Below are 13,615 nucleotides of genomic sequence, written 5' to 3'. Positions count from 1 at the left end.
CCAAGCTTTATATTCAACTTTAGCTCGTATTTTCAGCGTACATAATATTTCCTTTGGTAAAACCTGTCTCTTTGCTCTCTTATGTTAATGTTATGCCAGTGTAGCTCTGTTCAGGTTTATGGATTCACAGGAGTTTATGTGCTATACAAGGAAGAATTGAAGTATGTAAATGAATTTCATTAAGCTTTCTGCAGATCGTGAAAGAAACAAAGACTAACACAAAAATTTAATTTTGCATTGTAAAAGTTTTATGGAGAAGCAAAAGACTTGACAGATAAAGTATCTCTTGCCAATACATGTCCATAAAAATATTTTGTTTTTCCTTTTTTATCCCACTGGCTCTGAATATTTACGCCTCTTTAACTTGTCACCTCATGCTGATGGATGGGAACTTTTCTAACTCTGCTTTTCATCAGAAATCATCTATTAAAACCTCTCTGTTTGCCTGAGATGTTTTTTGTTAAAATATCTGAACAGAAAATTTTAAGTAGTTGTAAGAAGTGAGGGAAAGTCTTGCAGTCATCCTGAGAAATCTGCAAACAGCTGGGACTGCCAATGTACTGTTGATTTTTTTCAGTCTTCTTTTCTCTTTTTTTTTTTCTTGCAGTGTGGCAAAGGTGCTGAAAACTTCGATAAGTTCTTCACACGAGGACAGCCAGTGTTAACCCCGCCGGATCAGTTGGTCATTGCTAACATAGACCAAACAGATTTTGAAGGGTTCTCCTATGTCAACCCCCAGTTCGTACACCCCCTTCTACAAAACGCAGCATGAAACAGCAGAACAGAAAGCAATCCCGCAGTGAGGAACAGTCCTTAACCCTACAGTTTTTAGGGTTTTGCCTTGTTGATTCCATTTGGGCCTGAAAATTGTAGGGTTAGAAAGTGTATGATGGGGGGAAAGGCCACTTATTCAGGATTTTGGCTTTGCAACAGAGACATTGTCTTAATGGGAGATGAATTAGTATACAGTGCCCATTTATTCTCCTAGAAGTCACCGCTGACTCGTCTAAAGTTACCCGTTTTTGGTACATAACATTTTGCAATTTCCCCCTGTCCTTTTTCTCCCTTTTCCACTGTGCTATTGTTAGAAATAATCTGAGACCCCGGGTCTGAGAAAACACCTCGAGCACTGAGCCCTTCCGCGGGGATGCCATGTGATGGGAGCCCGCGGCCCCGAGGGACCACTCCTCCCCGGGTCTTATGGTGACTTTGGGGAGAACAGCGGCACACGGGACTGAAATGCACTGGGGAGGAGAGGCATTGCAAAGCATTGTGGAAAGCAGTTGCTTCAAAAACTTCACAGAAACAAATTTGGGAGGGGGGGGATAAAATCAGAGTAGACTCCGAGGCTTCGTGACCCAGTCCTGTAAGCAACACCCCGTTTAAACACGCTTCAGCAGTGGCCAGATCTCTAGGATCTTTGCTAAGTAGCATGTGATAAACTCAAGGGTGAAATTTTGTCTTTAATAATAATAGTAATAATTTTAATAATATTTTTGTGAATTTTAATCTCCATGAGATTATTCTGTGATCCAGGGTGCCATTGTGTGTTCAGTTAATTTAATTTACACAACTCCTGAAGTTTACTGTTAACCGGTTCTACTAATACCAATATTTTACTAAGAAATTTGTTAACCTGGAATGTAAAACAGAACTGTAACTCCTTAAATCTTATTTACATGTGCGTGTTTGTAGTCTGCAGTGTAGGGCAGTAAATCAAACAAAACATTGTGTATACTAAATTAACAAAAAATGCAGCCCCAGGTGACTTCCTGATTTCTCCAGAATAACTCATGAAAATCAAGTGAAATTTACTCCTAAAATAATCAATTTTAACTCAGACAACTTGGGGCTGTAAAATAATCAAGTCAGAATGAAGCACCTAAAACTTGTTTTGTCGATAGAATGGAATTTAATACATTTTACGTATGCTTCATGCAATGAATTTTACATCTTTAGTAATAACTCTTAATAATAAGGGTTAACAATAAGCAGATCTATATTACTGACATAATCATATCAAGCATAAAGAGTATTATAAAAATTTTATAAAACAAATTGTGCTTTATTTGTGAAAGTTCTTGTTCTGAACGGCATCATTTAGGTTTAGCTAAATGTTTTATTGCTGTTGTTTTGGTTTTGTTTTGGGGTTTGGATTTTTTTTTAGTTTTTGGATATTGTTAATGACTTAGGGTATCATCTGTTTTTTTAAATGTAGATCTACTTTTAAACAATAATTGCTACCTGCAGGTTTTATACAAGGTTCAATTAGGCTTTCATTTCATATCTGCTTATTACTTACAGGGAAGGAAATAGACTTTATTTGCAATGATGAACACTGTAATTAATGCAATCTTCTCCTCTCCTATCACTTAGATAAAAAATTTGATATTTCCTCTTACAACTTACCAGAAGATATTAATTCAAAGATCAGTAAATATTTCTGTGCTTATTTTGGTTTTGTTGCAGCATGTAAAATAGTAGTCAGTGCATTTTCCTTTCTCTTCCCTTCTGCCTTGTTCATGGTAGCAGCCATAGGCACTCTTTGTCTGTCAGATGTGCATGACGATGCCAGAAGCATGATGTCTCTGTTGCTGCATGCAGACTGATTACAGTTTTTCCAGCATGTAAACATACTCAAAAAGTAAGATATTTGCCATAAGAGACTTAAATTTATACTAGAATATGTAACTGGGGGGGGGGGGGGGGGAGGGATCTACTTTCTAATCATCTTTTATTACAATAAAACATCGAACCTGTGCCAAAGATTCTGTCAGAAAGATCCAGTCCTGCAGATCCATAGCCGCGTGGAAGGTCCCGACTCACGGGAGCGACCCCAGTGGCGCACTGGACAATTTTTGAGCAAAGTGCGGTTGGCTGGGAAAGGCAACTGTGTCATGCTTCTGCACCCGTGATGCCTTCCAAAGCCAGATTTTGGTGCCTAGGACGCGGGATTTGGAACACTCCAGATGTTTGGCTTTTGCCCAGCCGTAGTGCTTTTGCAGTCACAGCTCTGAGCACGGAGCATCTCCCCGGTGAGAGGGGTCAGCCCTTAGCGGCCGGACGGGACGGTTCTAAGGCACGGGAAAGCACGCTGCTAACGAGGGGCATTCACCACCTAACCGTTTCCCAGATTGATGCCTAAATAAACAGAACTCAATGATTTTAATACATTTTAGGAGTAAATTTTTTAATCCGTTCAGTGTCAAATATGTTAGCCAAGTCTGGGAGTTGATTTTCTTGTTTATATATTATATACCTAAAGATTGTGGTATGATTTTCACCATAAGGCATGTGGACTAGTACAGCATTCATGACTGTGTTTTTCTAAATATTACTAGCCTGCCATAATTTAGGAATATCTGGGTGTCATGCTGTAGAAGATAATAGATTCAACAGATTTTTGAGGCTCAGATTTTGAGTAAAGAAGAGGCCCTCAAGTGAGTAAATCTGCTGAGAGCGGGCTTTATGCATGTTTTAAGAAAGTGAAGTGAAAAGGGGACTTCTGAAAAGGAAAATACAGGGAGAAATAGCAGAGCACAAGATACTGGAGCAAGAAAAGCAGCACAAGGATGAAGCTAGCCCAGGCCAGAAAGAGAAAACGGGTAGATGTTACTAAGTGGTTCTGCTTGAGTTGTGGAGGGGCATCCAGCCAGGCAGCTGCTGCTATCACAGCAGTGACGTGGCACTGCCTGTACCATGGCAGTAAGGAGCTGGTCCAACACCTGAACAGAGCTGCTCGTTTTGTGGCTGCTTCTCATTATGAGTTTCTTAGGCACTTGCATTTGTTCCGCAATTTTTTCCACTGCAGAAGCAGGAATTCCTCTTTTATGTCCTTACCTCAAGTTCATGGGCTTGCGGCATCTCACATCTCCTCTGCGGGTGTCTGTAGTGTTTCCTGAACGGTACTGTGAACTTCTTGATGCTGCAAGAATCAAGCGGGTCAAATGGGATTGAATTCTTGTGGAACTCCTCGCTGCTCTTTGATGCGCGCTTGCACGTGAACACTTGGACCAGCCCTTTAGCAAGAACTCAAAGTGCACCAGCTGGCGTGTTTGTTACCCAGAAATGTATGTCAAGTATAACATTACATATCCGGCAAGCACGTTCCTGTCTTTTTTAATGCAGGTGTTATTTATGTAATGTTTTCCACAAAGTCTGGCTTCTTAAAGAACATTTATCAGCAGAGGCATTAGGACTGCCTTGCTTTCCCTTGTACTCAATAGCAACAGCAATCCGAGCACCCAGGGTATTACGAAGATTTCTAGAAGTAAAATTGAACACCACCTTGCAGAGAGGTTGGGTGGGGGCCGTGGGAGCTGGGTCTGTCCCACACGTGCTCGAGCGCCCTGACCCCCAAACACCCCTCAAGGGGCATGGCTCTGCAGCCACCCCAATCCCGAGTGCTAGAAGTTTAGGTTTGTGTAGAGCTTGAATTGTTTTGGATTGTTTGGGATTCACAAAGCTACAATCTCTCTGGACTCACTGCTCCAGTTTCTCAAATTCAAGACAACCTCCAAGCCCTTCTGTACTGCTGGTTTTGTTTTTGTTTTGTTTTGTTTTGTTTTAAACTATTTGCTGTGCTGCTTTTTGTACAGGCGATGTGTGATTCCGTGATGGTAGAAACTCCCCCGCTCACTTTGTGATCTTCTTCCTGTCCCACAGGCCGAGTCACAGGGCAGCTGAGGCAGGGACAAGTTGGGGAATCAGTCTTTTTTTTCTTTCCCTTTCACTGGAGCGAGGCCGTTTCCCACGGAGGGCACAGGTAGGGCCTTTAGGCCATGTAAAATTTCCAGTTTTCAGTGATTAAGCAAGACTTCACATGCTTCTAGATAAATTATTTCATCATCTGGGCAAAATCTTGGGTGTCTTCATTCGCTGGGGAATGACTGCAGGTCTCCAGGACAGCCTCAGTGCTCTTAGCAAGGATTGCAGAGACATGGGAAGCAGAGAGCACACTCCTGTAACAACATACTCTGCCTTAATCCAGTTTAGAGGAGAAATGCAATTTAACTTCTGATCATTCTTCACAGAACTACAATTGAATTTCCTTTTATAAACTGAAGAAAGTTCTTCTAGAAATCAGCTGTTAGTTTAAGAGATGTTCATCATACATAAATGCCGCTGGCCTTTGAAATCTGTCCTGTCTTTTGGGGCGAAGATAATGCTGGGCTCTTGTAAAGTTAAAAAGGTCAGGCAAGAGAGGAGCTTGCTTTCTAGCAGAAAAGTTGCTGTGTCCAGGGCCAGGACTGACCAGTACCACTTGCATTATTTTTGTTCTCATTTGGTGCATCTGGATGCAATCCCAGTTAAATGCCACAGGAGATGCATGCGATTAGCAGAGGGGAAAAGTCCTTATTAAACAAAACACCTTGTTGGAAATAATAATAATAATAATACAATAATCAAGCTTTCATATGAGTAGAAAGCACATTTGCAGTATTGAGTTTACAGTGGGCTTTCTGACCTGCCACAAAACTTCTGGAAACCTTTAATGTGATTTTGAGTTCTTTTAGTCATTAGCATAACTTATTGTACATAGGTTCTGTCTGCAAGCGTGGGTGTCAGCTATAGGCAATGTGTTACCTGTGTGCTGTGTGGTAGGCAGACACTGAACTGCAAGGTAGTAAAAAAGTAGAGAAGTTAAAGCACTTTGTTCCTCAGCTCCGCACACTTAGACGGGACCTGAAGTAGTTGAGTTGAAGAGATAAATAAGAACTGACTCCATAAACGTGTGATTTCATATCAGCCAGTAACCATGCCAGTGGCGATTGGTAATTCAGCAGCCTTATAACAAATAACCATGCACTAAAGCCCTTCAGTTCCTCAGAGAACCTGGACGGAGAGGGGTGCCAGGAGCACAAGCCTCAGCCTCCCAGGGCTGCCCCTGATGCCCGCGGTGGCCTTGGCGAGTTGGTGACCTCTCTGCCTCAGTTACCTCATCTGTAAAATGGGGATAATAATACTTACTTACCTCGCAGGGAGGCGTGAGGGCTTCTTAGTTAATGTTTCTAATACACTTTTAACCTGGAAAGAGTTGTGTAAGTATTATTATAATTTTTACTATTATATCAGCTTATTTGACTCGCATGGTATCACTGGTTATACCATGGTATTTCTACTTTTTTATATAACTTTAGTAATTCTACTGAAACCATTTGAAGAAAAATAAAAACAGATCTGATATGTTTCTTACAGAATCTGGAGTACAGCTTTTGCATATGGGGGTCTGGGTGCAGCGTGAGGATGCGCGTGCTGCTGGTGTGGGTCAGCTGCACTTCCCTCTTTTCCATTCCTGAGATTTCTACGTGCAATGTAAAAATTCCATGTAAATGGAAGTCTTAGCAGAACTGACCTTGTAGGGTGTGGTTCCCTATGGGTAAATAAAGTCAGCACAGCTGTTTTGTAGTAATGTTTATACTGACTCCTGTTGAAGGAGGAGTGCTTTTTTGTTACGCAGCTGGTCCGTCCATGACAGTTTTATTCCATTGATGTTTTAATGTATTCCTGTTATATATCCTCACCCTCTTCTTTTGCTTACATGTGATGCTGTGGTTCAATTTTAAAAGCAAATCACCACCATAGCTCTGTTTCTTTCTTCCATTCGTGTCCGTTGTCCAAAAAGTGATCAGCAGCCAATTAATAATTCTAAACAGTGGAGTACAGGAAGAGTAGCAGCAGCGCTGGCAGCTGGCCCTGACCTGCTTCCATTGGGGTCGCCGTGCTGGGTCTCCACCTGGTTTTGGCAGGAAGCCCCCTGGGCTCACTGGCAGCGTGTCTGGCCACCCGGCCGTGGATGCTTCCAGCCCGCGGCAGCAGATCTGGCCGCATGGTCAGCCCTTACTGCAGGGCGTACTGCAAAGTCTACAGCTGACGTTATGGTTTTTGTAATTGTGTAGGTGGCAGGAACGTTTTCATAGGACGATTAGGTTTCTGAGGTTCATAAGCCTTTTCCCATGAATTAGTTGAATTGGCATGGTTGCATTTATTGCCCTCCTCTTTGAGCAGCGCGGGCAATGCTGCTGACAGCGGTGGCACCACGGCGCAGTCCTTGCGGAGGTCAGAGCGCTCCTGTCCTGGAGCAAGGTGGCACCCCCAGGGGCCTGGAGCCCAGTCTGTGCTTCGGGGCTCTCCTGGAGCAGAGACTGGTACCGGGCCGCCCCGGCCCCACTCAGCAGAGCCCGTGCTGTTGTGCTTCCTTACAGCAGCACGGCCTCCAGTCCCGGGGAAGGCAGCAGAGCTTGCACACTTGGCCGCCTTGCTGACTTGGGGCACACAAAAATATTCTCGCAGCGATAACACAAACTTCAGCCGGGGCTGGCTGCCCACAAAGCCTTTCATTTGTTCTCTCTTGAACTATTAAAATGAATGTAAGAAAAATAATGTCAACAAACTGAAGCTTGTTGCCTCTTTTAAAAACACTTCAGGCAATCCCAACACATGTACGATTTTGCACGACAATACAGAGTACACCTGAAATGTTTAAAATGATTGCATGTTATTTTAATGTTACCTTTTTTTAAAAAAGAAATACTACCACCTTGAACTCATTCATATTTCTGATTGTTATTTTAAGACCCACATTTTGTATTTATAAAGAGGAGAACATTATTTATTTTCTCATCATTTATCTGCAAGATGCTACTAGAAAATTTGGAGACACCATTAATTTAAAAAAAAAAATCATTGGAAATATAGTGGGCAAGACTGATGTATAAATTACAGCATCTTTTTTTTTTTCTTAATTCTCAATATCTTCAATCTTTGTTTGCATGAAATGCTTTTGTTAAATATTAATTGTAGTTTCAAAGCAAGTGTGTATGAATAAAAATACTTACCATTACTTTGTGAGAGTTTGCTCTGGCTTTTTGGGATTTCATTTCAAAACTCACTCCGCAGAGGCTTCAGCAGTTGTGGTGTGATCGGCCACAGAGCTTGCGCGGGTCCAGACTTTGATCGGCAGTGACTTGAAGTGTTCATGCACAGAATTTTAGGACGGACCTTTTTTAAATTCCTGGTAATAAATCGAGAGAAAAAGAGGCTCAACTAGGAAAAGGGTGTGTGTGTAAGGTCAGCAAATCTGTTACAAGTAAGAGTTATAAAAAAGGGAATTAGTTGTGGAGGAACAGTTCCTGGAATAAGATTGCCATGTGCGGGGTCCGTGGGCTCCCGGCCCCACCAGCCGTACTCACCCTGAGCCCGGGCACTCCCCCTGCCGAGGCTGATCTCATTTTGTTTTCAGATTTTGAAAGCGATGTACAAATGCCGTGACAACTTGACAGACAAATTCTTTTTCTGCTTGCTCTCAAATGTATTGCATCTCCTGCTAATTCAGTAATTGGGTTAGTTTAATTTGCAGAAAAGTCTGGCTGAGTTTGCCCAAAGGAATGGTTGAAATCCATTTTTTTTTTTCATAGAGACAGCATTTCCAGGCTGCTGCACGCTGCTCAGCGTTCCTCTGGCATGTACAGCTTCTTCTGCAGCCCATGCAGCCCTCTTTGCTCCCGCCTTGGGAGCTTTTTGCAGAGCACCAGAGGGAGCTGGTGGAGGGCAGCGCTGCCCTGAGCTGGTTCAGATGCCCAGCACAAGCAGAAAGAGGTCCTCAGGGCTCCGTGTTGCTGTGCCCGGATCCGTCCCAACCCCTTGGTTGTTCAGACAGGGGCTGGTGGGATTTCCACCCACCAGGCTCGTCCCTGGGGAAGGCAGGCACAGGTGGAAAACTGCAGCCTGCAGCTGCTACCAGTGGTGGCACCTGAGGAGTGGGTGCAGTAGGTGCAAAGCTCAACCTGGCTGGTTTTATTTGACTTCTACACAGAGCTAATGTGCTCTCTACCAGGAGTGCTCCTAGCACACCATGCTCTGTAAATCACAGCAATTACCTGTGGCTGGCTGAAGGCACGTCCTCCCTCTCCCTCTCCCCCGCCTGGCTTCTCTTTAGAGATTGGGGTATTTGGTTTAGCAATCTCCAAATATTTTTACAGTGCTGGTACGTGAGCAGCAAATCTAACCACCTCTCCCGAGAACTGCTAGGGTAGCTAAAATGCTGGTTGCATTAATTACTGCAAGGTAATTGTAATCCCACCCAGTTTGTCAAAGGCAACCCTCGCTGCTGGGCTGAGAAAAAAAAATGAGTGAAAAATGAGTGAGCCCCATGGAGCTGTGGTAAAGCAAAGACAAACCAAGGAGGGACCCAGATGAGGGCTGCTCTTGCCAGGTAAGGATGGGCTGACCTCGAAGGGCTCTTTTCCCAAAATACATCAGGCAGGTGTCACCTTCCCACCATCCTGCTACACCCAGAGAAATGGGGAGGGATCTGACCAGGAGCAGGCAGTGGCAAGGCTGCAGCCACAGAGCTACCTGCAAGGGTTTTTGTATGTGTGTGTTTGTCCTGTGTTTCCTGAAGGCGGGGACAAAAGGAGGCAGATCTCATGGGAAATGAATCAATGCTGTCTCCTTCCAAAGGGATTTGCTGCATTTGCTGCCAGGGTGGTGGTGTCGGCCCCCAGCTGCCACTACACGTGCCCGTCACTGCCCTGCATCAGCGCCCTGCATCCTGCCCTGGGAAACTGTTGCATGACCTGGGGAGGGGTGGAAAAAATTCCAAAACCAATTTAAAGTACAGTATCTGAGTAAGGGGGAAAAAAAATCATGGAAAGGTTGCTGAGAAGTGTTTGATATCTTATTCTCACCTGACAAGGCTGTCAAAAATCACCATCCGTTTTTTCTGCCACTGGTGCTGCAGAGGCAGTGATTCACACGCTCAGGATGAATTTCCCTTCGCTCTGAGGGGCCCAGCAGCACAGGAGCTCTGATGGGCCAGAAGAAATCCATCTGCTCCCCCGAGGAAATGGACATGTGGCTCTCTGCTGGCTGGTAGGGGGGTTCATGTCATTTAGGGTATTTGTGCAACTTGTTTCTACGCGACTGATGGTTTTGTCCCTGTTCCTGGAGGCTTTTTCCCACCCAGCCCTCTTCTCATGTATGTGTGTGTTACCGGGCTGTACCCAGGGGATGCTCAGGGGGCTCAGGGCACTCAGGTTTTGTAGCAGCATCTGAGCTGCTGGCATTGCACAGCCAGGCCTGTTTGCAGGGATCAGCCTTGTCAGTAAAGCTGTGTTTATTCTCCATTTTTCGCTTGCACGTGCCTCCAGGAAGCCCAGCTAGCTGGCAGCCCCCACACAAACCCCTTGTTTCTCAGGCTGCGTATGTGGGACCACAGCTTTGCGATTTGTTGTTCAGCTCTGGGGACTTGATCCACCCCCGCTTATCACACTCTTCTACCCAGAGCACTTCATGCAACTCAGTGCCTGTAACAGGTAGGCTTCCTAACCCATATAAAACACTGCAAGTTATAGTCAACCTCATTAAAGCTTCAGCATTTCCAGTGGCAGAGATGTTCTTCTTTTAATAGGATTCATTTACTCCTCACACAAGTGTAACTGTGTCTGAGACACTGAGTAGGTGTGATTTCAAAAACAATAAAAAAAAATCCACTGGAAATTGTTATAAAAGCTACCAGCAGTGACTGCAAGGGCAGAAAGTGGGAAAGAGCTTGGGCCAGCAATGACAGCATCCCAAAACTCCTTGGCTTAGTGCCTGGTCCTTTTGGGATAAGTAATTTAGTGTTCTTGTGCCTGACTGACCCTAACATCATTAAAAGATTGGTAACAAGTTCCAGTGCCCTGCCTGCTGGCCCGGGGCCACCGTGCCGGCTAAAAGATGCAAGTGGCCAAGCTGCTGGGACAAAACTCCGAATTGGCACCTCCTCGGCTTTTATTAGCTTGAATTAGTCCCATATGATTACAGAGGGTGTTTTATTTTAATAAAGTGTGTAACTTCCGTTCACACGTGTGCCTTTGTTGTTCCGTGAGTCCGAGCCCCTCAGGGGGGCTGTCTATGAAAGGCTCCACACTTCGTTTTTTTAAGCTTTCACACAGCGTGTGGGTGCAGAGCTAAAAATAACGTTGCACCTCTTCTTGCACTTCCTCCCGAACTGCTACAAGGGGGCTGCTGGCTGAGCCCAAGGGATGTGCAAGGGAAGCAGCGAGCTGAGCCCCAGCTCCAGCAGCGCACGAATGCTGATGCCTTTAATTTAGCGACGGCGTGAGCGGCATGTGAAAACCCTCCCCAGAGACTGGGGAGGAGCTGCTGTCCTTCGGTGCCATGAATTTCCCTTGTTCCCTATTTTCAGTGTTGGAAAGATTTAAAAATGAGGCTAGGGTAAGGAGCAGCGATCACAACAGCAGGCGCTGCCTCGTAGCACAGGTCCCAAGGCCGCATCCTGCTTCCACAGGAGCCATTGCTGTCACGGCTGCGACCGGGACCAAAACCCAAAACCCAGGCTGCAAATGTTACCAAAGCTCATGGAAGAAGAATATCTTAGAAGCCTCCATTTTGAGCGTTTCCCAATCTTCTCAAGCTGCAGCGGGTTCCCTGAGGAGCCAGGGCTGCCATTCACCTCCCCCACCATCTCCACAGGCCTCGCCCCGCCATGCGGCCTACAGCACGGCAGAAATAGCAGGCGCCAAGGCAGCTGGCAGGGAGTGCCGGTCACCTCCCACACAGAAACAGCAGCTTCAGCATCGCTTTCCCAGTTCATTACACCTACCTGCTTGCCTTCCTCTTTCCTCAAGCAAACGCCGGAATTTTTGGCTGGCACAGACTTTTCCTTCCCGCACCCAAAATGCTGCTTAAACCCTGCTGCACAAGGCCCGGTGGTCGGTAGCTGATGCCCGTCACCACAGCAGATGTGAGGCAGCACGTGGGCTGAATAATTCAGTGTAGAGTAAATCGGAGGGAGTGGGAGTGGAGGGAAACCTGAGGCTTCCCAACACTTTGTGGCCCATTTTCTGCCGGTCAGGCTGCCAGGACAGGTGTTTTGTTGGACAGGGTTCTGAGTCCTTCAAAGCTACCCCTGCCAGAAAGGAAAGGGCCGGGAGGGAGGTCTTCAGAGGAACCTGCAGGAATTAAGCACTTGGAGCCGAGAGGAGATGGGACCTCTGTGAGACTGATGCTCCCAAGGCAGCGTGATCTGCTGTGCGGTCAGGGGCAGTCACCACAAGTAACATCACATCCATCTAGAGCTTTCTCTCCCGGTGTAAGGACAGGGACAGCCCCTGAGGAACTGCTTGTTTCTGACCACAGCAGGTGTCTCTGTGCATTGCACTAAAGGAAGGGTCAAAGCCAACCGTGCTCATTTGGCCACTGTGTTGCCAGCTGGGCCCTGGCTCACCAACAACTGGGACCTCGGGCCTGTCCCAAACACTGCCAGCTCTGCTGTCCATGGAGCTGCGTGTTTCCAGGCTGATTTTGGACATGCCAGGGAAGGTGGCTCCAGCAGCCTGGCAAAGCTGCTCCTGCCTCAGCCCTGTAAAAGCGGCACAGCTGTGCTGCATCCCCTCACCTGCACACCCCAACCACAAAGCCTCCAGCCCCCGGGGCTGCAGGGCATGGTCCTCCCTGTCATGGAGGGGAGCATGGGGGCAGGGAGAGGATTAAAGCAAGAAATAGTAAACAGTGGAGACGTTAAAGAGAATCTGTTCCAGAAATGCTGAGGTGGCACTGTCTCACCAGTGCTGAGAGATTAAAAGCAAATAATAATAATAATAAATAAATAAATAAAAAGACAATCCTGTTGCTGCAGGATTTGGCAAAGTCCTGCCCTGAGGTTTGGAGGATGCTGAGAGGACACAAGGTGCCAATCGCCCTGCCTGGGACTGCCACGCCGTGCGCTCTGTAAAAAAAAACAGAAGGGCTTTCCGCTGCTTTTTGCAGTCAGCTGGGCGACAGCTCTTAGAGGGAAGGAATTAAAGAGGGCTGCTGGTGAGGCAGGAGATCTCAGCTGTGCTTCTCGGGCTGCGCAAGGTGTTTGGGTGCCCTCTCGCAGCCTGGTCCTGGTGCCCTGGTGGGAACCGCTCGTGGTGTGAGTGCGGCGTGTGCTGCGCAGGATGAGCAGCAGTGGAAAATCCATCTGAATGCTTTAGCCTAAATACGTTTGCATTGAAGCAGAGGGGGGGAAAAAAGAGACTGAGGCCCAAAATGTGTATTTCTAATTGATTATATGCATGGCTGCTGGGGACCTCTTACACTGTAATGGTTATTTATGTCACTGGCTGCATGCACTGCAGCCTCTATTTGTATTGTATTCAAATAACCCTGCCCAGTGCCCAGGAAACTAATATAGCAGATTGCCTTTCTGGAGAAAAATGGGTTTGGTTTTGTTAGCTTCTTTCTTTTGTGTTGCATTGTTTTGTTTATATCGCTTTATATATATATAAAAAAAAGAGAGAGAAAAGAAAAGAAGAATGATGAATTTCAGCCAATTACTGCATTAAAATAATGTCCCTGACAGAACATGATGAACATCCAGGTCTAACCTGCCTCTTGCAGCTGTGTGACTTCTGTGGTAATTCCCTGCTGATTAGCTCCATCCCAGGAAGCCTCCTCCTGGGGGGCTGTGTGGGGGCCTCCCCAGGAGGGCATCACCTCTTCGGCCCCCTTGTTCCAGCGCAGGACCCGTGCTGCTGACCGAGCGCCCGCTCTGTCCTTCCTGGCCATCCCCAGTGGATTTGCTGCCTTCAGTTCTCCTCAAATGCGAATGAAAGGTGTCTGAGAG

The 13,615-nt window shown here is 46.0% G+C and overlaps 1 protein-coding gene and 1 long non-coding RNA gene across 3 annotated transcripts in view; one reads left to right on the top strand and one right to left on the bottom strand.

The window, feature by feature from the left end:
* Nucleotides 1–7,843, top strand: part of PRKCA (protein kinase C alpha) — a 154,534-nt gene extending 146,691 nt beyond the window's left edge. For both annotated transcript variants that reach the window (XM_083804917.1, XM_083804918.1), the window contains one exon: nucleotides 608–7,843. In XM_083804917.1, coding sequence (XP_083661043.1) covers nucleotides 608–772 — 165 coding nt within the window. In that variant the 3' untranslated portion in view covers nucleotides 773–7,843. The remainder of the gene's footprint in view (nucleotides 1–607) is intronic.
* On the bottom strand, nucleotides 1,065–13,566 carry LOC310883888. The gene is made up of 2 exons (XR_014573915.1): nucleotides 8,193–13,566; nucleotides 1,065–8,014 (listed from the first exon to the last, which is right to left on the bottom strand). It is a non-coding gene; the product is annotated as an uncharacterized lncRNA (long non-coding RNA).
* Between the last annotated feature and the right edge of the window lie 49 nt (nucleotides 13,567–13,615).

The sequence above is a fragment of the Anser anser genome, assembly GCF_964211835.1.
Source record: "Anser anser genome assembly, chromosome: 19".
NCBI classification, from domain to species: Eukaryota; Metazoa; Chordata; class Aves; order Anseriformes; family Anatidae; genus Anser; species Anser anser.
This window is presented reverse-complemented; position numbering and strand designations above follow the sequence as displayed.